Source organism: Prionailurus viverrinus, chromosome A2 (assembly GCF_022837055.1).
Source record: "Prionailurus viverrinus isolate Anna chromosome A2, UM_Priviv_1.0, whole genome shotgun sequence".
Classification (NCBI taxonomy): Eukaryota; Metazoa; Chordata; class Mammalia; order Carnivora; family Felidae; genus Prionailurus; species Prionailurus viverrinus.
This window is the reverse complement of record NC_062562.1, coordinates 139,900,937-139,927,577: the sequence shown is the minus strand read 5'-3', so window position 1 is coordinate 139,927,577 and position 26,641 is coordinate 139,900,937. Positions and strand designations below refer to the sequence as shown.

Below are 26,641 nucleotides of genomic sequence, written 5' to 3'. Positions count from 1 at the left end.
CGCATTTTTAAAAGTTCTAAATTAGGGGTGCCTCAGTGGCTCCATCAGTTAAGTGTCTGACTTCAGCTTAGGTCATGATCTTGTGGTGTGTGGGTTTGAGCCCTGCATCGAGTTCTGTGCTGATATCTTGGAGTCTGGAGCCTGCTTCAGATTGTGTCTCCCCCTCTCTCTGCCTCTCCCCTGATCTCTCTCTCTCAAATATAAAATAAAACATAAAAAAAATTAAAAAACAGAGTTTTAAATTATAACTATCTTTATTTTGGGCAAATCCCAAGCATCTTATCAGAAAGACCGGATTGTTTTCTTAAGAGTCACTGATGAAATTCACACACACACACACAAACACGTATACACACACACATATATGTATATGTGGGTATGGCTATGTAAGTATATGAGAAATGCTTGCAGAACTCTATGATATATCAGGCAGAATGACTTTGCCTCTCAAATGGTGAAACAGAAAAGCCAAATTTAATATTTGTGAATTAGTCATGTTAAATATTATAGTTGCAGATACATAATTTTTAATGTATTTAATTATTTTGACAATGGAGAGATGATACATTCTGTAGGTCTAATGTCTCAATCAGACATCTGTGTCCCCTCCTTTTATCATGCGGCCTCCCGTTTTGAAGAAACCAGGGTGCTGCTCTACTCCCATCACCCCTGCCTTGTTTTCCAGCCATCAAATATGCCAGTTCTAGCAGAAAAGAAGGGGTCTTTGGTGGAACCTTTTAGTCTTTTCTCAGTAACACTAAGTGCTATAATATTAAAAAGCATATAAGAAAAAAGGTCGCAATCAAATAATTTTATGTCCATCCTGGTTGTCTTTCATATGTGGAGGAGAAAAATAACTTATCATATGTGTCTTGATACCGAAAACAAGTCACCTAAATCTCCTTTAAGCAATTACTTCAAAGAGGAGTCCAACCAAGAATGATAAAATTACGGTATGAAACAACAATACTGTAAACTGTAAGGCATACAAAGAAATCCAGATGTATCTGGCACCACTGTTGCTGAACTAATTATGAATGTCCAAAGAAAATGTAAGAAATGCTGACTTAATAACAATGTTCTGTATTTAAATAACTAATCTGTGTTTATGACAGCAGGTAACAGTAGTAGAGAAGTTGAAGGAAGGTGAAGGAAGCCAGGTGAAGGAAGTTGGTGGAGTGTGGAAAGAAGGCTCTTGCTGGTAGGTAATGCATTTCATATCTGTTGTGGTGAAGGGGTCACAGGAACAGTTTCTCTCTTGCCAACCAGAGGAAAAAGTTTTAAAGCATTCTACTGGTTAAAGTTAAAGAAGAATTTAAAATATGACTCGGGAAAAGATAAATGCAAAGTCTAGACAGTGCATAAAACAAAAACCAGAGAGTACGTAGACAATGAGAATACATAAATATGACATAATAACACAAGACGTAGGGAAGATGTTTAAAAAACCCCCCACAGATTTTAGATAAAGTCAAAATTGACTACATGATGTTTTTAAGGGACGTTTAATGGAAAGTTACATGAAATGTACACAATAAAACGATAGCTTAAGAATATAGCAAAGCAGTGGCGCCTGGGTGGCTCAGCTGGTTAAGTGTCTGACTCTTGATTTTGGCTCAAGTCATGAGTTCAAGTCCCACATCAGGCTCCTTACTGACAGTGCGGTGCCTGCTTTGGGATTCTGTCTCCCTCTCTCTCTGTTAAAATAAATAAACAAAAAATCAAAAAGAATATGGCAAAGCAAACTAAAGAATGACATGGTGGCACCAGCCAAAATAGAATTCAAGGAAAATCAAACTAAAAAAAAAGGGGGGGGGGTTGTTTTATTTACCTATTCATTGAGCACCTATTCACTGAGAACCTATTCTGTGATAGGCACTGTGCTAGGGACTGGGTCCAGAGTGAATAAACACACAGACCCTCCTGAGGCTTATTAATGAGGAGAGACAGAAAGGATATAATGTAGAAAAATAAATGTGATAAGCATAAGGAGGAAAATAAAGACCAGGTAATTGAAGCCATCTGGGGGAAATGGTTACAATTTTACAACAAGGTGCCCAGGAAAGTCCTCAATAAAAAGGTACCACTGAGTGAAAACCAACGGAGGTAAAGGGGTAGAACATAAAGAGTTATAGAAGGGCATTTCACTCAGAGAGAACAGCAAAAACACAGCGCAGAGGAGACTGCCTGGGTGACTGAGGAGCAGCAAGGAGGCCAGTGAGACCAGAGTAAGGGTGTGGAGCAGGGGAGGCCAGAAGAGAAGTAACAGGGCAGGCACAAGGTCATTCATGGCTTGATGAAAACTGTAGAGATTTGGGCTTTTACTCTGAGTCAAACAGGAAATTGGGGAGTGACATGATTTGACTTACATCTGAACAAAATCAGCTGGGCCGATTTTGAAGCAAAGCAGAGAGACCAGTTGAGAGCTAGGGAAATAACCCAAGGATGAGATGAGCACAGATTAACTAATGGCAGTGATGGCTGAAGATGACGAGAAAAGATAAACCAGGAGGCACACTGAAGCGTGCTAATAGATGGGATGCAGGCTGTGAGAGAGGAGCAAGAATCCAAATGACCGCAAAATGTCTGGCCTGAGCAACTGAAAAAGTGAAGTTGTCATTTACTGAGATAAAGAAAACAGAGAAAGTTAGGGATTGGGGTGGAGGAAGGGCAGGGGATCATGTTTGGACAGGCCAAGTTTGAGAGGTGGACGGTTGGCTCTGTAATCTGCAGTGCAGGCCAAAGTCCTGGTCTAGTGATATAAATTTGAGAATCACCCATGTAGAGACTATACGAATGGGATAACAGTGTAAGTAGTGTAGACAGGAAAGAGAAGTATCCCAAGGAATGAGTCTCAGGGACTCCAACACATAGAAGTTGGGAGATGAGAAGGAAACAGCAAAAGTGAAGGAGGTGGCCAATGAGACAGCCAGGAAAACCAGGCAGGCGTGGTGTTCTGGAAGTCAAGTGAACAAATCTTCACCAACAGACAAAGTGACAGCTGTCAAAAGTTGCTTACAGATCATTAAAAAAAAAAAAAAGGTGGCTCAGTCCACCTTAAGCTCAGTCGCTTAAGCATCCGACTTCAGCTCAGGTCATGATCTCATGGTTCACGAGTTTGAGCCCCACATCAAGCTCTGTGCTGACAGCTCAGAGCCAGGAGCCTGCTTCGGATTCTGTACCTCCCTCTCTCTCTGCCCCACCCCTGCCTGCACTCTCTCTCTCTCTCTGTGTGTCTCTCAAAAATGAATAAAGGTTAAATAATTTTTTCAAAAAGTTGCATGTAGATTAATAAAATGAGGACCAGGAGTATTGACTACTGGACGTAGCAATGTTGAGGGCCCTGGTGAGATTGATGAGGGCAGTTTTTTGAAGTGTTAGAAACAGAATCCTGTGTAGAATCCAAGTCCAGGAGCAAATGGGAAAAGAACCAATGGAGATGGTGAGCACAGGAAACACTTTTCAAAAATTCAGTGATCAGTGGAAGGAGACAAATGCAGCAGAAGTCAAGAGAATTTTTTTTAATGGTAAAAATAACGGTATGTTAAGGAACACCCATTATTTTAACCGCATTTACTGATTAATTCGTATTATCCTATACTAAGCTAACAATTTGAAAGAAAATACCAACACTTAAAATATGAATGGATATAATGTTAAAAAAAAAAAGAATTTTGCTGCTAAACATATAACCTTTAACTGTAAGCATTCACAAAGAGCCTTGCCTCAGGATGGGAAGAAGTCCTCCCAAAGTCACTCATAGAAGTCTTGTCTACATCACCTAAGATTGTATTGTCCCTTCTGCTTTTGCACAGAAGATAATTTCTTACCAAAAACTTCTGGAGTCATAGTAAGCTTTTCCAAAAACATAGACTACACATAACTCGATGACTAATATTGCTTTCCAAGAACCATAACCATATTGGTGGAATTTTGTGCTAGGCTTCTCATACTGAATGTTTAACTCAAACCTCATGTTAAATAACAAAAATATTTAAAGTCTCTTTAAACAACAGAATGAAAATACAGTATCCCTTAAAAATTAATGTTAAATCCACCTAATTCTTGACTGTGTTCATAATTTTAAAACTTCAATAAGTTAATTAATTTCCTATAAAATTGTATTTGAAAATCTGATTTTCCCAAAGTCCCATAAGAACCTTACTCATCGCTTACCACTACTTGTCTGCTCTTCATCAGATATCACATTGCTGCCTCTATTATATAATAAAACAATAGTTTTTTGGGGGGCAGCCTGGGTGGCCCAGTCAGTTAAGCATCCGACTCCTGATTTCAGCTCAGGTCAAGATCTCACCGTTCATGAGTTCAAACCCCACACTGTCAGTGCAGAGCCTGCTTGGGATTCTCTCTCTCTCTCTTTGCCCCTCCCCTGCTCATACTGTCTCTCTCTCTCAAAATAAATAAATAAAACTTTAGAAAGTTTGAATAGTAGCTTTTTAATTTTTTTTTTTTAATTTTAAAATTTTATTTTAGAGAAAGAGTGAGCCTGCACACCACCTGAGCCTGGAGCCTGCCGTGGGGTTCAATCCCACGACTCTGAGATCATGACCTGAGCTGAAATCCAGAGTCAGATGCCCAGCTGACTCAAGCACTTCTAAAATAATAGTTTTTTAAACTGTTATTAAAACTATGTTTAATATTAATATTAAAACAGTTTTAAACTGTTATTAAAACTATGTTTTAATAACAGAGTTAGGGGCGCCTGGGTGGCTCAGTCGGTTGAGCGTCCGACTTCAGCTCAGGTCACGATCTCGCGGTCCGCGAGTTCGAGCCCCGCGTCGGGCTCTGGGGTGATGGCTCGGAGCCTGGAGCCTGTTTCCGATTCTGTGTCTCCCTCTCTCTCTGTCCCTCCCCCGTTCATGCTCTGTCTCTCTCTGTCCCAAAAAAATAAACGTTGAAAAAAAATTAAAAAAAAATAACAGAGTTAATATTCTATCAAGCATCACTACTTATTTCAACAAACACCCTCTTTCTTCAGTGCCATCTTGTTTTTTATTCTTTAGTGTCTTCTAATAAAATATATGAATGTTATAATTATTTTCCTCAGATGGGTTGTTTTCTCTTAATTTTGTATTTCTTAAATTATAATGATTACATTTTGTCCTGGGCATATTAAAACAAACATTTGAAAATAATTTTCTAAATCATTTAGTATTCAATATTAGTATAATTTAACTATTTTAAAATAATGACCTTTTTTTCCAGTATATGTGATTATGTATTTCATGGACCTTTTGTCCTATTCTAACTAGGACAGGTTTTCCTGAATTGGGGCTTCTTATCATTATTTTCGTAGAATTGGGAAGTTACAGAAGTCTGTGCACATAATTTTTATTTGCCTATCAGTCTCATAAATAAATTATTTTTATTGAACAGAACACTAACTTCTATAGCATTTGATCAAACTTTGCCCCATCTTGATAGCCTTTTGTTTTCAGCAGTCTATTCTTCATAATCTATTTGTGATCATGTGTAATCTATTCAAAGTCTATTTCCTCATAATCTCTTTGTGTTTTGCAGGTCTTATTATGGACTCTCCAACAACACTGTAAGCAAGCTAAGCAGTCCAAAGAGAACAAATTCTGATTCCTGTCACAAGATGTAGTTTTAGAATGTCTCTCTTAGTACCCCAAGCAGGGCAGGGCATAACCCTGCTTTTCTCACATTTTTTTTTAAAGCTTTGAGGTATCAAGAATACTGGTCTCTTTCCCAAGGAAAATAGCTTTAACTCTACAGATCTAAAACTTATACTGTTCACAAATGTCGAAGCATGGGATCCATGATAAAACTCTGACAATACAGCTATTGATGGCAACAGGTAACCAGTGGCTGTAAAATATACAGTGCTTTCTCCTAGCTTGAATCAAACAGGATCTCACATATCTCAGATCTTGTTCTTGGTAAAAAAGAGGAAAAAAAGAAGAAGAAGAAGAAGAAGAAGGATAAAAGGAACTGAGAGAAATGCTCTTGGCTGGCACTGGCCGGAGTGTTGGAGGGATGAGGAGGTGTTAGCGAGAGGGATCCGGTATCTTTTTGTTTCATTAAAACCCTGGCTTGACAGGAAACATAGGGAAAACTTAGCCATAGAAATGGTGCATCCGCTGTGCAGCCCAACAAGTAGATTCTCCCACCGCTACTTAGAATAAAGAAACTTATAGTCCTCTTTCTCTCATGTTTCTGGCCACAGTCATCTTTCTTCCCTTCTTCTGCATTCACTATTGTACTCGATTCCAATCACTTAATTTTCTTTCTTAAAAGTCTGAATGCCAAGAGTAAAAGCCCTTAGGAAGTTGTCCGTGATCGTGTGCCAATTCAGTTCAAAATCTATATAGACTCTTGGACCTGTTAAAATGAGAATGTAATTTGATTGACCTACTTTTACTTTACTTTTTTTTTTTTTAAATAAGAGGGATTGAGTGAATTTGAGGGTGAATTGAATTCTAATTCCAAATGCTGGAAATGTGATCCCAAGTTTCTTCTGATGCTAAAAAGTGTGCTGAATCAGTCTGAGGCAGTGGTAACATTTCACATTTGACAGGATGGGTCCTACTGCATTTCCTGTTTTTTTGTTTGTTTGTTTGTTTTTGTTTTTTTAAGTGACTGCTGTGGAAGGAAACTCATTCACTGATTTATGCTACAAGTACTTACTGAGCACCTATTACATGCGTCAGGGGCCTGTAGAGCCCAGTGTGTTCATCTCTTAAAACCAGACTCCTTCAGGGAAGAGAGCTATGGAAACAACCGAAATATGATGTGAGTGATGCTTCCTCTTTTCTGGCAAGGAATGGTGATGTGTTAGAGAAGATTTCACAGTGGAGGTGAAAGATAACTGGTACACAAGGAACGATAAGCCACCAAAGAAAAAGGAAAAGTTTGAGCCAAAATGAAGGAGCATAGGTGTGGAGGTTCAGGTCACACTGAACAGGCAGCCTGAGTTCAGGCTTTGAAGTACCTTGCACGCCCGGGTAAAGAAATCATATGACATCAAGGGTTACACGAACCTACGGGTCCTTTCTAATGATGAGTGGAAGCAACACAAAATCCCATCCCTTATTTTCTTAATGGTTTCCATGGATGGAGACCCTTATTCCTCTACTGTGTTTCATTACTTAAGTCAGCTGCTGAAAAATTTCTTTCTGACAATTACAAGAACACACTATGTAAGAGGAAAGTCCTTCTTCTAAGATGCAAGTTCCTAAAAGCATTCCAATATCCATTGCTACAAACTTGCAAAACACCTTTTTAACATTGGCCGTAGGCGAGCAATAACTTGCGTCAAACAAATCATGCCTACGGTGTGTTTATTCAACTGTATACATTTTGGCAAGAGAACAGGCTGCTGAGGATTTCCTAGGTTAACAGGGAAGCATTTGTGCTATTTTTGTGGCTCTGTGCATATGTGTGAGTGATATTTAATGAACTGCAACTTTCCAACTATGTTTTGATCAACTGATATGTATGTATGAGATTTATAGGCGACTAAGCAAGAACATATATGAAAAAAAGTTTTCCTTCTCTATTATTGAATACCGTAGAAGAATCTTGAGAGGGTCAAACAGTGAGAACTTAAACTCCAGTCTACAAATCCTAAATGGGATTGTATGTGAACATATTTTCTCACCAAAACTGCATAGTCTGGCATACTGGATTGTAAACAGAATGCAATAAGCAAGCATAATTACTTCCACACAAGAAAGTCTGGATCAATCTTTTCTTGATGACCTATTTTTGGTGAGTTTTCTCCAGTAATGCAATCACCGAAACAAATCTCCAGCAGACTGTGTACTACAGTCTCAAAGCCTCACATTAAAAAAGCCAGCACTCTCCATGTATCTCTAAGGGAAAACCCGGTGCATAGAGGTGCACTTTCTCTGCCAGCATTCAGAGAAGACCCAACCTGTCTCACCTTAAAAGGGTTTAAATGCCATTATCATTAGTGGAGGGATTATCAGGCTACAAAACTTTTAATCTTCACCTGCTTGAATGGCATTGAGTCTAATACAACTTAATCTCTTATCATGTTTGGAAAAAAAAACTCTTATCATGTTGTAAAAACTAACAGTTGTTTTATTTTTTCAAGTTGACAGATGCTGTAGGATTCTAATTAAAAAATGTAAAGGGTGGGGGAGGGAGAAGGGAAGAAGAGAGAAGAGCTGCAGCCTTAAGAAGCCCCTGCCAAGCTGGAAACTGGAATACTTTTTTATGGGTGCTTTATCATGGGGGGGGGGGGGGGAGGATGGAGGGGTTAGTATAAAATTTTGAATAAGTTATTAAGCAACAAAGAAGCATCTTGTGTTTTGTTGATGTCTTCTGCCAAGAATACTAAATAGCTACAATGTAATGAAAGGCTGGGAAGAAAATAAATTGGAATCGCAGGCAAGAAAGAAGCCCGAGGAGATGGATCATGCCATCTCTCTTGTGGGATAGATGATGCCCAGATTGTGCTGTATCTTAAAGGATTCAAGGGCAACATGTGCTAGACATTCTTGGCTAATTAAAAGTGATTTCATTTCATTCTCTGTGCTTCCTTCCAGGAATCCATTCTGCAGACAGCACTGACATCTACGTCCAAAATTCTTACCCCATTATGATAGACTTTTAGCCAAGAATCATATGCATATCAAGTCATTCTTTGAAATTTTAGCACTAAGAGTTTACCTTTGTCACAGAATAGCAGCTGCCACCACCAAAAATGAAGCCTCAATTTGGGACAGAATTCACGATGGCAATTACATGACATTTTCTTAGCAGTAGGTGTCGAACAGACCATACAAGAAGAGTGTTTTAACTTGCACATTTCATTTATATATTTTGCTGCTTACCTATTATTTTGAATGTGGCCATGCAGAATATTGAAAAGAATTAAATGCATTTCAGACTAGAGCTGCAAAACCCAACCAATTTGGGGGTTCAAGCTCCTCTATGAGTGAATAATCTAAAATGAATAAAATAGATGTGTCTCTTTGTTCTGTATAGAACAAAAAAAAAAAAAAAAAAAAGGAAGGATGTGTGAGAGAACACAAAAGAAGCTTAAATTATTGAAATGTAAAGTAAATGTTCCATGTTCAAAAGGAGGAAGTACTACTCACATGCTCACAGAGACATTTTAAAAATGAATTTACATCTTTGTCTCCCCTTTATATGACTTTCCACAGACTTAAAATCTGATTCGTACAATCTAATATTTATTTCATTATTTTCCATTCTGGTGTGCTCCCACCAGGGTTCATTTGATACCTGCAACTAGATTAACTTATCAAAAAGAAAAACTACTGAAGTCCAAGCACAGTGTTAAGCACACAGTAGCTGTTCAATAAAGGTCTGGTGAAATGAGTTCTATTGATCTCACCTGGACTTGACCCCTTTGTAGAGGGACAGCACTGTATTCAGCTCACAGAAGAAGTAGACCTTCTCCCTCTCCTTTCTTTGTGCTGGAGGCATGAAAAAGTAAGGCTGAAAATACCCAGGTAATTCCTACCATTACAGTTAATAATTTTCCCAAAGGATTTAATCTTTTAATGCTCAAAATAAAGCATAAAAACATTGGGAAGCAGAAAAACATATATATTCCTTACTTGTTTACCGTGTGTATGTATATATGCATGTAGATACAATATACAATACATGCATATTTACACATAAATACATAAAAATACTTATACAAATATATATTATATGTATGCATACTATGTGTCATTTACTCACTCTGAAAACCATCAAAGGAAATATTACCAAAACCAAATATTACTCATTAAGAATCTATTTAGTCATATTTCTTACATACAGAAGTCTTGCATCCAACTTTTATATAGCACAATGTAAATATATTACTTCATTATACAGGTTAACACACACCAACATTTCCATTCTTGACAGGCATCACGTTATCGCTTTCCTAAATTAAATGATTTGTTAATTTATCACTTCAGGTATCCTTAATATATGTTAAGAGACATACAGTAGGTAACAAAATCCTATTGCATTTTTCATGAATTAAAAAAATGCTAAAATCAATTTTAAAATTTCTGGGAAGATTATTCTATAGATTCTTTTTCATTGCACTGTTTTTATGTAAAACACAAGTTTGCAAGCAATTTATAAAATACCAGTCTATGTGACATGAATATGATACCTTCAAGCAATCTGAAATTGTGGCTATTAGGAAAGCCTATTTATTGGCATACAGCTGACTGAAATGTCTCAATAGTACCTGGTGCTTATTTTTAAGAGCACAAATTTTGATAAGACTTGATAAAATTAGCCTGACACTATGAATATACTCAAATTCTTTCCATCCTCAGGGGGGAAAAAGTGTTTTTGTTGTTGTTGTTGTTGTTGTTGTTGTTATTACGACCTCTACTAAAATTAGTAAAAATAGATCATTTCAGGGGTGCCTGGTTGGCTCAGTTGGAGGGGCATGTGACTCTTGATCTTAGGGTCTTGAGTTTGAACCCCACATTGGGTATAGAGATTACTTAAATAAAAGAAAAAAACTTTAAAAATAGGCCGTTTTAAGTGGTACCAATTCTTATTAACTCTCAAGGCCCTGAGTTAATCATTTCAGAGGAAATGTTTAGCTTCAACTCCTACATCTTATGGTAACAAATTTGGAATTCTATCATTCAATAAATGAGCAATCTTCAAGCTACCAGGCTCTGTTTCTCCCTCGTTTCTTTCCTTCCAATTATCAATTTCAGTAGAACAGTATGTATTTGTTGCCTCTACTTTTTCTTCATGGATATTTCTTTGATTCTATATGGTCCTTGACACCTTTAACTTTCCAGGTAAGACACTCCCTTGAAGACTACCAATGACCCACCAAGACCCAGTAATTATGCCAACCGCACTTATATCAAATGAGGTGAGGTATTTGATGTACCTGTTAATCATTAAAGTATTTATATAAAGAGGATGGTATTGTTATACCTCCAAATGATCTATCAAATTTCCCCTTTGACTGTCACACTGTAACAGTCTTTTAAATTGAGCTTCCTGATCCCTAGTCTCACTCTGCTCCAATCCACCCTATACTGATACTTCAGTTATCTTCCTAAAATAAAGAGATCTAATCAAGTCATTCCACTACTCAAAACCCTTCAATAGTTCACCATCATATACTGGATAAATTCCAAACCCTAAATCATTCAATTAACCACTGGAAGTCCTACCTGTTATTTGATACTTCTCCACTAGTACATCCCTCCCGATTTTTCTCCTCCCTTTAAACAGCACAATCACTCCCATTCCATGCTTCTGTGTATGTGATCCTTTTGCCACTGATGCCCTACTAATGCTCTACCCAGCCACCCTGCAGGGTTTACATCCAGCCCCACCTCCTCCTAGAAACCTTCCCAGAGGTGAATTTAGCCTACCCTGCCTCACGACTCACACTTCCATATACTACGACCTCTGCTTTGTAGGAGAGCTATTAAGGTATGGATTTTTCTCTCTTGCAAAAGCTTAGGAGACCACTGGAGGAATACTCTCTCTAGAGGAAATTACAAGGAAGGTGCTCCATAAAGATTCAGTAAATTGATTTGTGTTTGTGTTTTTACCATTAATGACTATGTTGAAGTAGTTGTTTGGACCATTAAAAAAGACCCTTGTTAACTTTTAAGTAGAACTATTAGTGCTTTTAAAATACAGTAAAAACAAAATGCCTCTTAAATATATGCCTTTAAATAATGCCTTTTAAAATACAGTAAAAAGAAAATGCCTAGACTTGACAAAAAATGCAAATGTAATTTTAAACACACACACACACACACACACACACACACACACACACACAAAACAAAGTGCTGAAATGAAAAAAGTGTAGCTAAATGTTGTATCTGCTACATCACAGAAAATACCTCTGATTCTAACAAATTATACATGGAAAAAGAAACTAAACAAGACAAGGGCACAAGAATATGTATCATTGACTAAATAAAATCTATTCTGTGCTCATGTCCTGATACAAGCAATTGTTCTTCCCACCTGCTGAGAGATGTGAATCTTTGGACCAACTCCAAGAACGTCTGGCCTCTTGAAGTTTCTCTGGCTTGCAAAGACTATGAGGTCAACCACTGTAGTCCTTACTCCTCCTTCTAAGGTTACCCTGAAACTGAAGCTGCCTTAAGAAGAGGAGAGATGGATGGGAAGTTTTCCAGGGCCTTTGTCCTGTGGCACTAGCTTTGTTTTAGGATAGCATGAAACTTGCCAATATCTCTACCTTAAGACAAATGAACTGAGATTAGTAGCATCATGAGGTTGCCCTAGAATGGTGGTTTTAAACTCTGGCTGTACTCTGTAATCACCTGGGGAATTAAAAAAATATATTCATGTCTGGGCTCTGCACCCACGCATATACTTGATTCAGGGTGGAGCCCAGACATCAGGATGTTTTAAAAGTTCCCCAAGTATATAGTCAGCTTGGGCTGCTATAGCAAAATACCATAGGCTGAGCGGCTTAAATAACATTTATTTTTCACAGTGATAGAAGCTGAGATGTCCAAGATCAAGGGGCTAGCTAGAGAGAGCTCCCTTCCTGGCTTACAGATGGCTGCCTTCTCACTCTGTCCTCAAATGATAGAAACAGAGCTCTGGTTTCTCTTTCTCTTCTTATTAAAATATTAATCCTACCACTCTCATGACCTCGTCTAAACTTAATTACCTCCCACAGACCCCACCTCTAAATACTATACACATTGGGTAGTAGGACTTCAAAACAGTAATGTTGGGGGGGACACAAAGAGTCAGTCCATGACACCAGGTAATTCCCAAAGTGCAGCCAGGATTGCAAACCACTGAACTAGATCAATGGTTTCCATTTTTTTTTTTTTTTTTTTGCACTGAAACAAACATAACAGTGATATCGCATGTGCAATATGCTCCTCAGGGCAGACCAAGAGTCTGACAAAGTCTCTGTGTTAGGGGAACGCCACTTTTATATATCCCATTTGAGAAATGCAAGACGGTGAAAATGTCCCTATGGAACAAACTTTTAACTTTTTTGATGACAATGCGATTGAAAACCATGAGAAAACCTAGAAAGTTCTTTTTATATGGCCAGCATTTTATTATTCTAAGCACATAATCTGGACTCTGGTGGTGATCGTGATCTCTGCTAAAAATTGAGGTCATTTTAAGCAGCAACATTTTCTTTTATTCCTACTCACGGTACTGAGTTGATCAGTTCAGAGAAAAGGTCTAGTATCAAGCCCCATCTTGAGGTAAATACACTACAGCTTTAGAATTCAAGAAACAAGTGGTCCAGTCAGTGAAAGAACATACAAATTCTGGAGTACATGTTAATGGAAAAGGCAGAGAAAGAGAAGGACAGAAAGATTCTCTAGGAGTGGAGAGGTGTCTGTGGTCACTGTCATGGATATTTTAACAGAAAATCTTTCTTGCTTATTAATTAATAAATTATTCTTTTCAAATATATGAAAGCTGTATTTCCAGGGAAACTTAAAAAAAATCTATCTTTTGTCAATGTGGACATAAATTGATGCATGCTTATTGAGTGAGAGGACAAAGTTCACAGTAATGAGGACCCTAAGTAACTGAATTTACTTTAATATCTGTGCGCAAATATCAGAAGCAAAAAGGCCCAAAACAACGTGCCCATTTTAACATACTAGAATTTGGGGAAAGAAAAAAAATGTTAACCAATACTTTTAAAACTGTGTTAACTACAAAGCTCCCCAAATTATATTAACACAGTAAAAATATTCTTAAATAATGGTATCAAATAGTATCAGTCTCCTAACTAGCTCTTCATTGAGATGCTGAGCAATGTTGAGGTGTTTTGTTTTGTTTTGTTTTTTTGTTTTGTTTTTGTCCTAGATTTGTGCTTAAAGGAAGTGAATATGGAAGGGAACAGCCACACACACATACATAAAAAAATGAAAGGAAGGGAGGTGAGTGAGAGAAAATAAAGCAAATATCCAGACATCAGGATGTTTTTAAAAAGAGCAAGTCTTTTTTCTATTTTTAACTTCTGTATTTCTAACTCATGCCATTGCCTGTTCTATATGAATTCAATTCAATTCAAATATTTGCTGAACATCTCTATGTGCAGGGCTAAGCTAGGTTCAGTACATCATCTCTGTGATGAATGATAAAACTACAGACAAATTCCAAAAGCATGCATATCCACATAATGTAACTGTACTTCCTGTCATTTATCTGGTTTCCAGAACTGCCTTGGGCCACTACCTCTTATGGCCAGAGTGACGAGAGGACTGAATCCAATATGATGGCTTTTGACTGATTGAAAATAGTCTTCATGGGTTCAAGATATTTCATTTCTCACTACTAACCACCCCTCACCCCCACTACCTTCTCCTCCCTAATAGGTGAACATGTGCACACACACTCATACACACACACACACACACACACACAGACACAAACACACACACACACACACACACACACACACACACACACACAGAGGCACATGCATACTGCTCCCTGGGACATATCCAAGCTTAATTGATGCTAAGACATCTATAATTAAATGTCAAATTGCTCCTGCTACTACACATGCATGATCAATCATTGGGACTTCATTTTTTATGCAGATAGCTACTGGATCTATGTGATGCTTATGTGAGAGAATCAAAGTGAAGTCCTGGTGCCTGAAGTAGCATTAAAAATGGATGGGTCAAGGTGAATGCAGATCTGTCTCAAAGACTGGGATCAGAATCAAAAGTGGGAAAGGCCAGCAGCACCTGGGTGGCTCAGCCAGTTGAGCTTCTGACTCTTGATTTTGGCTCAGGTCATGAGTCCATGGTTATGCGATCAAGCCCTGCGTGAGCCTTGCATCTGGCTCTGTGCTGAGCATGAAGCCTGCTTAAGATTTTCTCTTTCTCTCTCTGTCTCTCTCTCTCTTCTCTCCCTCTCTACCTCTGCCCTTCTCCCTTGCTCATGTGCTCGCTCTCTCTCTAAAACAAATAAAAATAAAATGAATAGAATAGAATAGAATAAAAAAGAAGGAAAGACAAGAGGAAACCGGCTGATCTCAAGGGCAAAAAACTACTGCTATGAAGCTGTACAGTATTATCTCTGTATGACCTTATGCATTAAAGATTTATTAAGCACCAACTGTAGGTATTAAATCCAAGAATGTTGAGTCCAGAGATGAATGAAATACAGTCTTTGCCCTCAAGGAGCCAGTCCAGTTGGGGGAGACAGGCACTGCAAAAACAATATAGTGAATGCTGCAACAAATTAGGGAACATGAGCTGTGAGAACAGAACACTCACTCCTGAACTAGCAGCTATCTCTCCCATTCAACCTGAGTCCATAAAGGCCACCAAGTAGCCCTTAAATTTTCTTCATCTATTTCTGCTCTCTACCTAAGGTCACCAGAAGGTCTCTGTGATTTTTATATAGTTGACGCAACAAAGGACAAAAATCACCTACGTATATCAACACTAAAAATAATTTTAATGACTTTAGAAGTGTTTTTAGTAGAGTTGACAACTTCTGATCAGTAATAACAACATTTTATCAGCTTTTTTTAAATTCTAAACAGCACTGTTCACAGACTTCCTGCAGTGGTAGAAATGTCCTGTATCTGCATTGCCCCAATTCATCGGGCCACCAGCCACATGTGGCTACTGAGCACTTAAAATGTGGCTACTGTGACTGAGGAACTGACTTAGTTTATTTTAATAAACTTAAATTAAATGTTCACATATGCCTAGTTGCTATGGTATTAGAAATCACAGTTCTAAAATATAAGTGTTTTAGGATTGCGCAATATGATCAAATAATTTTCCCCTTAATGCTTATACAGTTTGTTACACATTTCTCTGAAGAATTACAAACGCGGTTAAAAACTGATTTCCTTTTGTAACCTGAAGTTGTTGCTAGGGATTACTCCCAACATTAAAAGTTAAAAAAAAAAACATTAAAAGTAAAGCACAATCCCAACACGCATGTGTTGTTTAAATTGGCTCTGACTTTTACCACTGACTTTGTTGATGAAGTGGGAAACACTGTAATATATTTGAAAGTTTAGATGTTTAACACATTAAGAGAGATTTGGAAAAGACCACTATTCACAACTAGTTCTAAATGAAGAAAGTAGCTTAAAAGTGAGATTTAAAGAAAATTTTCATAGTGGGGACTGAATCAGATCAGCTGCATTGGAGGCATCATGAGTGTTAGGACTCTGTGGGTTTACACACTGCTTAAATTATTACTGCCTAGCAGATGTCAGGCACTTAGGAAACACATAATGAAAGAGTAATTAAAACAGTATTGATGGGAATGTGCTACATCTGGATGAAGGTGGTTAAGTGACCATATGCATGTGTCAAAACTTCCAAGATGGTACACTAGAAAGGGTAAAATTATGCCTTAGTTTTGTTTTGTTGTTGTTGTTGTTGTTGTTGTTGTTGTTGTTGTTGCTGTTGTTTAAAGGGGAAAAAAGTAATATGGGAGCACATGGGTAAAATAATGAATGGAGAGCTGCAAGAAAGCACATAGGAGAATGTGAGATATAACATCATATCTCATATGAAGTAAGCTAGTAAATTCCAAACAGCAAACTGGTCTCCTAGGAGATAAAATAGAAAAAGGCTCAGGCTCAAGAGGCAGAAGAAACACTTAGGCTAAGACAGGCTGAGTGATACTAGGTAAATCATTTGACTTTTCTGTGTTTCACTTTCCTCAGCTGTAAAATGCGTAAAGTGAAAACACCTACCTCAAACAGTTTGGGGGAGAATGAAATGAGAAAACGTACATAAAATATTCAGCCCCTGGAAAACACAGAGTAGATGGTAAATGGAAATAAAGCACAAGCTCATCTTCTTAACCAAGCCCTTCTTTTGAGATCCTCTGGTTTTGAACGAGGGGTTCCATTTCCACAGTAGCCTGAACAGTTGGCAAATGAACGGTCAAGCAAAGCTACCAGATTAGACAGAAGTCAAAGCTCTTTGGAGCAAGGGGAATGGGGGAATGCAGCTCATGTTTCTGGAAAAACCTGAACCTGAATTTTTGCCAGAAGCAAAATTCCCACAACATAAAACTTTAAGAAAGTTCCCAAATATCTCGTGCAGACATGAGAGCATAAGTGAATTCATCAATGAAATGATTTATCCTGGCAAACTTCCCTGAGCGAAAGCAAGTACCGTCTACATAAAAAGGAGAGAGATGAAATAAAGAAAATTGCTCCTCTGCAAATCAAAAGTAATTAATTTCCTGAATGGAGACTAGTTATTACTTAGGGAAAGAAGCATGCGTATTTTCTATTCCTGTTTACAATTTGTTTTCAGAGAATAAATAGACCAAACTGAGAGTCACAACATTTTGGATTCTACTGATTCCATACTCAGGATAAATTAAGCAATTAATTCTCACAAAGGAATTGAGTACAGTTTGTAGTTAATGTGTTCCTTAAAGCAGTAAGATATGACTTAAAAGCTCAGAAGTTGATTCATTACATGTTTCATACTACTGTTTAAACTCTTTAGGGGCGCCTGGGTGGCGCAGTCGGTTAAGCGTCCGACTTCAGCCAGGTCACGATCTCGTGGTCCGTGAGTTCGAGCCCCGCGTCAGGCTCTGGGCGGATGGCTCAGAGCCTGGAGCCTGTTTCCGATTCTGTGTCTCCCTCTCTCTCTGCCCCTCCCCCGTTCATGCTCTGTCTCTCTCTGCCCCAAAAATAAATAAACGTTGAAAAAAAATTTTTTTAAACTCTTGAATTCAGAGTAACTTGCATGGCTATAACTCAATTCAAATATCCTGCATTCTCATTAGTTGAGAGAAACTATTCCTTAAAAGCTCTTAAAACACCTACCTCTCCTCTGTGACTCATAGTTAGCCTCCTCACAGAAAAGCCACTGAAGTTTTTCCTATCACCTGTTCAGTGGGTCAAGATTAAATAATGATAGAGTTGTTTAGTCATTATATTAGTTCCCCACCTAGTAGAAAACCTCTCAATTATTCTTGAGAAAGTCCGAATTCACTCAGGGAATTACCTTGGAGCCATCTTTAATTTCTGCCTCTCTGATTAAGCATCTCCTTCAGGTGAGTAACATTTAATGTTGTCTAACTTAGGTGATTTTTAAAAATACTATTAAGTTGGGTATCAGAAATCAATTCCACAGTAAAAGACTTGTCAATAATCCAGAAATTTTGCTAACATTTAAATGTTAAACTAGCTCAGTAGTTGTCAAAGTATGGACCTGAACCAATAGCATCACCATTTTCTGGGGATTTGTTAGATATCAAGATTCTCAGCGCCCCCCCCCCCAGACCCTCTGAATCAGAAACTCTGGAGTAAGCCCCTAAATCTGTGTTTTAATAAGTTCTCCTGGTGATTCTGATGCTTACGCTAGTGTGAGAACCGTGATCTAGCTAGTTCTGGCAAAGATACCAGAGGCCACGGGCCAATTTTGATAGAATTACCCAAATAGATGAACCCACAAATATATTTAATCCCCACCCACCAAAAAAAAAAAAAGCCCATAATGTTCCTCTTTGGTCTCCAGAGATCCCTGGTAAAGAAAAGGATCCCTCGTAAAGAAAGGATTTCTTTCAGTCCAAATGATTTAATGGTAATTTTTTCTGTTTGGAGAGTTATTTGAAAGAAGCAATTGGTCTATATGTCCAGATTAAAACATCAGGACATTTTAAGCATGGAAAGTGGTAAAGTCATTCCTTGCTAACTGACTCTTAATTGCTAACAAAGAACACCTTAATGAACGCGACAAGTTGTCCTAGGATGATAGTAAGAATGGCAGCCGTATTGGAGCTGTCATCCGACACAGCACATCTCAGTTGACAGACCTTTCCTGAGCATCTATTACATATGCCAGGCCACCCCATTGGCTCCAAGAACCCTGAAGATGAGCAACAAATATAGTCACAAATACCATAGTACATGTTGGAGGAAAAATAATTGAAATGGAGGCTGCATATCTTATTTGTAGATAATACGCTTCAGTTTTTCAAAACACGTTACCCTGAAGTCAAGACATTCACCCCATTTGAGGCTGCCAAGGCCCTAGGTCAAAGTGTGGGCAACAATGTAAAAGGTCAACTTTGTTGTAATGGGAAGGGATACAAAAGTAGTCACCTGTCAGTCACACACAAAAAGCACATTTTGAGTTCTAATACAGGCTTACATTCAATATCGTTATGTAAACTTGTGATCCTCTTAGACATTAATTTAATTTTTTGTAGTTAAATTTTACATCATCAAAGCATTAAAGAAAGCATCCAATAAACCGAAATCTGTATAACCCAAAATAACGAGCTATAAAGAATGTTTTATTGAAAAAAGATTTTGCGGGGCGCCTGGGTGGCGCAGTCGGTTGAGCGTCCGACTTCAGCCAGGTCACGATCTCGCGGTCTGTGAGTTCGAGCCCCGCGTCAGGCTCTGGGCTGATGGCTCAGAGCCTGGAGCCTGTTTCCGATTCTGTGTCTCCCTCTCTCTCTCTGCCCCTCCCCCGTTCATGCTCTGTCTCTCTCTGTCCCAAAAATAAATAAACATTGAAAAAAAAAATTTAAAAAAAAAAAAAAGAAAAAAGATTTTGCACACTGGCAATACTGGAATGGAGTATTATTCAGCCATAAAAAGGAAAGAAATACTGATACAGGCTACAACATGGATGAATCCTGAAAACATTATGTTAAATGAACGAGGTCAAATACCAAAGACCACATACTGCATGATTCTATTTACATGAAATGCTCAAAATAGGCAAATATACAGAAAATACAAGTAGCTTAGTGGTTGCCCAGGCTGGGGTCAGAGACAGTAAGGAATGACTGTTAATGGAGTTTCTTTGGGGGTGACTGAAATGTTCTATAGTTAAATAGCGGTGATGGTTGCACAACTTTGTTAATATAGTAAAACCCACTGAACTGATACACTTTAAAAAGATGAATTAGAAGGCACCTGGGTGGCTCAGTCAGTTAAGCACCTGACTTCGGTTTAGGTCATAATCTCACAGTTTGTGAGTTCGAGCCCAGACAAGGGCTCTGTGCTGACAGCTCAGAGCCAGGAGCCTGCTTCGGATTCTGTGTCTCCCTCTCTCTGCCTCTCTCCCACTTGCATTTTGTCTCTCCGTCTGTCTGTCTGTCTCTCTCTCTCTCAAAATAAACATTAAAAAAAGATGTAGTATATGGTATGCAAATTATAACTCAATTTTTAAAAATTTATAATATATTCAAAGCAGTGGTTTGGATGGCATACAAAGCAATATTCTCTGGTTTACTTCTGTACTACAGTGAAATTTACTTTAACTAATAATCTAAGTACCAAGACGACCTAGCTTTCTTGTTAAAACAGATCTATAATAAAAATGCAAATTCAACAGGTGTGTATTTGATGAGCACAGCACTTTCAAAAAATGTCTTCGCCCCTCCAGAATTAACTCTGTGGTTTTAGAGAAAACCAGGACCAGATTCTCCTGCAAGTCTTAAATGCCAACCTTGTGTATCTCATCACCCCTGAGTATTTTTGTAAAGCATTGGGAATTTAAATTATGTCCATGTATCACGGGGGGGGGGGGGTTGTTGGCAATTATCACCATATTTGAAATGTAATTCTCATTAGTTAGAACATGAAAATGATTTCTCTTTGTAAAGGTTACCATTCCAAGAGCAGCACCATCAATTGAATAAAAATGTAGGTTAGTATCTACTTTATAATGAACAATCTAAAATTTAAAAAAAATGGAATCCTCTAACGGAAAAGAGTAAAATATGTGTATTCACAAACCGAGGTACCTTTTCTGACTTTCAGGTTAATACCTCCAAACCTATTATAGTCCATTATAATAGGAAATCTTCATGAAGGAAAAAAGATTTTTTGAAACAAAATGTAAAAACCCAATCTTAACAATTCTTCTGGAAAATGACTAGAACACTTGAATCTGCATCCCAGGTAAATACATTTTTTTTCAAAATGTAATTTCAGTATTGAATGTATAAGCTGGAAGGTGGTGGATGAAAGATGAATCCATGAATAAATATATCAACCTGCAGCTTTCCTCTGACTTTGGCAGCAGTGGTAGACGATGACAGAAATTTTGATAGAAACTTTTTTTTTTTTTAAGGTAACTGCCCAGACTTGAATGTGACTAAATTAAAAGTACTGGAAAACACTGAAAAGTCAGGTTGGTGCTTGTTCCTGTTACTACCTTTTAGACGTGTGTGTGTGTGTGTGTGTGTGTGTGTGTGTGTGTGTGATTCGCATCGGGCACGTGTATTTTTCATTCAAGTCCATAATGAACTTAAAAGCAAAAACGCGATCTAGTACGCAGCCCCGCACCTTGGTTTTATTCTCTTACGTGTACCTAGAAGGCTCTTTCCACACTTTGCAAAACGGGAGAGAGCAGAGCCCGGCGGACTTGGACCGTGAACCGCGAGCCTCTCTCTTCCGGACGGAGCTCGCATCCCCGAGGGCCGATGGAAGGTGGCAGAGGTGCGAGGTGGGGAGGGGGCGCACTCTCCCACGCCGCTGAACACCCACCGCGGCGCCGTGGACCCCGTGGGCTCCACCGTGCCTTTTCCCTCCTTGCTAGATGGCGGCGGAGGCAGCAAGTATCTAAGGCTCTCAACCGCCACCCCCCCAACAGTGTCCCACACGATCCCGGAGATGGAACCCCACCGAGGTCTGATCACTCACCCAGACGGCAAACACAGAGGAGCTGGATACAGGCGAGAAAGCGCTTTAGGATTAGCATTTCCAGACGTTCCGAGGGCCCCCACCACGCGGCTGCTCAGCTTCTTGCGGTGGAGAGGGAGGGGGCGCGACGGAAATGTTTTCTCCTCCGGCGTATAGATTGGTGGGAGATTGTGTGTGTGCGCGTATGTGAGTGTGTCTGAGCGAGCTAGAGAGAGCGAGAGGGAGCGCGAGCGAGCAGAGAGAGAGACTGGAGTGAGACGGGAATAATCGTAAACAGGACGCGCGGTGGTCGCGGGAACCGGGAGCCGCTAGCCCAGGCGCATGCCGGCGGGCGCGCGGGAGTTGCTGTCCTCGGCCGGCTGCGGCCGCGGTCTGAGCGCTCGGAGCGCACGGCGCCTGTGTGCCGGGGGCGCGCTCCGGCCCGGGTGTGCGCGCCGCGCCGCGGCTCGGCGGGGGCGGGGGCGCAGCAGCGCGCCGCTGGGAGCGTGCAGCCCGCCCGGGGTCGCGCGCAGCGGGCGGAGGGGCGCAGGGACGCGGCTCTCCCTCAGGGCCCGAGTCTCAGAGTGGCGATTCACATAGCGACACCCCTCCCCCCCGGCCTCTGCCGGTGGCTTCGCTGCTCTGGAGTTAGTGGAACCCGCTGGGGTTTAGAATCTTCGCGGAGAAAATGTCTCTTCATTAAGACTCCTTCATCCTTTTGGAAGAGAAGAGGAGGCCAGACCCCCCATTGTCCCGCACAGCCGGAGATTGACCCGTGGGGTTCACCCCTGGAAATGTTTTTCATTTCATTGTTGTCCTCCCTGCAGATGCTAAGTGGGTCCAATCAGCAAGTGGTGGGGGCTCCTGGGTAAGCTGAGTCCCCCCTCTCCGTTTTCTTTCTTTTTTTTACCGAATCACCAAAGTAGTTCCAAACCCCATTACCTCTAGGGCAGTTGACTGCAAATAATCTCCAGCCATGATTGTGACCAGTGAGACCCTGCCCCTCCCCGGGCTCCAATCAAACTGTGGTGTTGTGCACAGCTGCTTGGGGGAACTTTCAACCTTGCAATGTTCCTCCGGCACGGAACTACCGAAGTGCCTCCTCTCACAGGGTCGCCCGGAAAGATTTATTTTAATTGCTCGTTTGAAGGGTATACAAAAGAAATATAATACGTACCTTCTGCTCCCTCCGCGCTGGAAATGTCACGCTGTACGTGCGTGTTTCTATGGTGGTTTCTGTAACTAGACTGTGAGCTCCTTGATGGCAGGCAGTTTGTCTTATTTACTGTTCTGGCCGAGCTCCTAGCACAAAGGCAAAAATAGTAGGTGTACTCTAAAAGTTTGCTGGAATTAATTCGAAGCCTAAATGAAAAGATAAGGCAACTGGTATCCTCTATGAGACTGCCCAGAGCCTGAACATTTGTATGCTTTTCACAGATGTTTTTTATATATCCTTTAGGTGTAAGTACGCTTTTCTAACTACATGAGACCCAATTTGGAGCCTTTTCGGAATCCACTCTAAGGCACAGAAAGTCAAGTTCTGGAATTATCCCTTGTATTTTTAGGAACCATTGATGTAGGTTATCTGTGCAGTGTGTACTCCCGTGTCCTGTTCTTGGTTCAAAAATAGTGTTAGCTTAAATATTTCAAGAAAGATTATCACGTACAAAATAGGGTTCACAATGTATTTTGAGTATTACTACCAGTTCTCACTAATATACACAACCTCTCAACACTAGATTAAATGTGCAGAGCTAATGATGCAATTTGCTGTTGCTTAAGGAATTGATTATAGCCATGTAATAACAAATTTCCAATCTATCTGGAAAGTTTGTTCAGGAGTACATATCAATATTGATAAATTGACATTTGATCTTATTTTTCCCATGAATAAGAATAGAAATGCTGTAACTTTTGTAAGTTATTATGGGAATTGATTATTGCTCATGTGAGTTTCCACCTGGGAAGAAAATTTTTGCTAGCATTAGCAAGAAGTGTAGATATAAACTAGAAACGCACTGAGAGCTTAGAGAAAGTGTTTAACATGGGCTGGAGTAGGCAGAGGTTTCCTAGAGATATGTAGTTAATGGAGGAGGACTAGCCGGGAAAAAAATGATATACAAAGAGGTGGGATGGAAATGAAAAGCAGATGTCATGTACTATAAAAACAATGTGAATTAAATTTTTTTTTTCAACGTTTATTTTTATTTTTGGGACAGAGAGAGACAGAGCATGAACGGGGGAGGGGCAGAGAGAGAGGGAGACAGAGAATCGGAAACAGGCTCCAGGCTCTGAGCCATCAGCCCAGAGCCCGACGAGGGGCTCGAACTCACAGACCGCGAGAGCGTGACCTGGCTGAAGTCGGACGCTTAACCGACTGCGCCACCCAGGCGCCCCAATGTGAACTAAATTTGAGCAGATTGAGTGGAGTCAAAGTACGGGAAACACTGATTTCCTAGTGGAGGAGCTTATACCTGAAATAATAAGAAAGAACCACAGAAGAACTTCAGCTGTTTAGAAGCTTGGTTTGCTCTGGGGCATGTATGGTATTCCAGGAGGTCTCAGTTATCAAGTCTATCCCCAGCAGACTGCCAGAGTAATCCAATGGTAATAAATATCATCCTAACTCCCCTCACTTGGTCAAAAAAATTACATGACTAGTCACTTTTTTGTGTTAGATCACAAAACAAAGGCACTGCTGAAGTCAAAGTTACCCTGGTAAAAAGGGCAGGTGGATCCTGTGGTTTCTGCTAATTCCATTCCCATATTAAAAAAGATTGCCATCCACCTGGGAAGACACAAAAGTCACCTTGGGGAGTAGTGAAGTTGCTATTAAGGTTTGTATGGGGAGAAGAATGACAACCAACTTTATGTGACTGAGTGACAACAACGGAAAATGGACTTCAAGGACCACCCAATGTGGATCTGAGAGTCCTGGGAAGGGTGATGGAGTGGGAGGCTCTGGAGGTCAGGTCCTTAGAAAATTAGGTCATTGCAATAGGCCAGGTGTGGGAGATGAGAACCTATCAGAAGGGTGGCAACAACAAAAACATACTGTATCTCACATTTCCCAATTTTATTGAGGGTCATGATAATTTCTGAGACATGTTACCACACATCATAGTCCAAATACATTAGCCATTGTGAGTTAAAGTTATAAACCTCTAAAACCACATGGTTTCATTCACAGTCTAAATTTATTTATTCATACATCGATTGATATAAATATAAAAATATGTATTCTATAATACATATCATATAAAATATATTTTATATTTATAACCTCTGTGTGTGTGTGTGTGTGCACGCACATGCTGGTAAAGTTTATTTATGATATGCCTATCATGTCAATCACATTTCAGTCCTGAGAATTTGTGTTTATATGCAGAGGTTTGCACATTCCTGGGAGAATACTTTTTTCCACCCAAACAATAACAAAACAGGATACAATTAATATGATAGTTGGGTAGCTGAATGGACAACATGCTTTTTGAGAGTCTCATCTGGGATTTTAGAGTGAATTGCATCCAGACACAGCCAGGGGCGATTCGTGAGAAAGCCCTTGAGTTCTTTACTTTTCACCTGAAGCTCTTGAATTCCTCAATATCCCACTGAAGATTTGGGTCTTCCAGTGGGTCTTCATCTTGGTTTTCATCCACAGCTGTTGTTTTCTCAAGTGTAACCAAAGTTTCAGCTGGGCATCCTGAGGTCACACACACAAAAAGAAGGCTGCATCCATTTCCATTTTCTGCATGGCCCCAGCTGTAGCCAGCAAGAGAATAACAGGTGTGCTGTTTTTCATGGCAGTTGGCCAGAGGTAACCCTGGTGGGGTGGGGGGGGGGGGCTGAAACTGGCTTCACTCTTTGACGGTACCAGTAATAGTTGTTTTGTTGAATTATGCCAACAGAATAAGCTATAAAGTAAATATTTATATCTATCTATATCTATTTCAGTTCTTTAAAATTCATCCTTTACATTCATTCATTCATTCGTGCAATGCATTTTTATTGTGTATCTATTCTGTATCAGACATTGCTTTAAGGGCTGACTATTCAAATATGAATTACCCCATCCCTACCATAAAGGGACTCAGTCTGATAGACAAAGACGTTGATACTACAAAATGTCTTTGTGGAGGATTGCCAAATAAAATACAGCATGCCTGGTTAAATTTGAATTTCAGATAAACAATGAATAATTTTTAGTACAAAATAATTTTAGTACACTATGAGGCACTAAATTTAATGAATAAATTTTTTGTGTAATGAATAATTTTTTAGTACAAGCTAATATTTTAGTGCAGTTCATGCAAAGTTTGGAACACACTTATATTTTTTAAATTTTATAATTTTTTTTATATTTTTAAAAATGTATCTGAAATTCAGACTTAACTGGGTGTCTTGTATTTTTATTTACTGAAGCTGACCATCTCACTTTGGTGTGTCTGGGAATTGCCTGATGTATCATTTGAGGTTGTGAAATGTCCATAGTTTCCCATAAGTTTCCTTACTCTACAAATTATTTCCAAAGTATCTTTAACATGAATACAGTTAGGTGCACATGGGAAAAACAGAATGTTTCCTTTGCAGAATCTATTTGGCTCATAAATTCAGTGGAAGTGCTAGGAGACTACAGAATATTGTACAGTCACTAAATAAAACATGGAATTAAAGGGGAAGTAAAATATCTCTACTTCTTAAACTATGGCAGTAACAAGTTGTTTTCCTGTTTGGCTCACATACATTATTGCACATTTTTATCCATTGTCATTTGAATAGAAGTTATTAGGTTAGGTCACTTAAATATTTACAGGTTGAGAAAGTAATGTTACTTGCTTAGAAGCAAAATACAGTTCTTGGAGTTATAAGATGTTTGCCAGAAGGAGTTCTCATGTTTCTCGAAACCCTGAATTTTACATTGTTGAGGATAGATCCATCTTGTGTTTGGTACTTAACAAATTTTGTTCACTCTGATTGACACAATGGCATCTACTCATGGCATCT

General features: G+C 39.3%; 1 protein-coding gene across 4 annotated transcripts in view; it reads right to left on the bottom strand.

The window, feature by feature from the left end:
* PTPRZ1 (protein tyrosine phosphatase receptor type Z1) overlaps nt 1–22,078 on the bottom strand; it is a 185,409-nt gene extending 163,331 nt beyond the window's left edge. For 2 of the 4 annotated variants that reach the window (XM_047849163.1, XM_047849164.1), the window contains exon 1: nt 21,659–22,078. In XM_047849163.1, the coding sequence (XP_047705119.1) occupies nt 21,659–21,716 (58 nt within the window). In that variant the 5' untranslated portion in view covers nt 21,717–22,078. The remainder of the gene's footprint in view (nt 1–21,658) is intronic. The other 2 variants (XM_047849165.1, XM_047849166.1) reach the window with 1 other exon arrangement.
* Between the last annotated feature and the right edge of the window lie 4,563 nt (nt 22,079–26,641).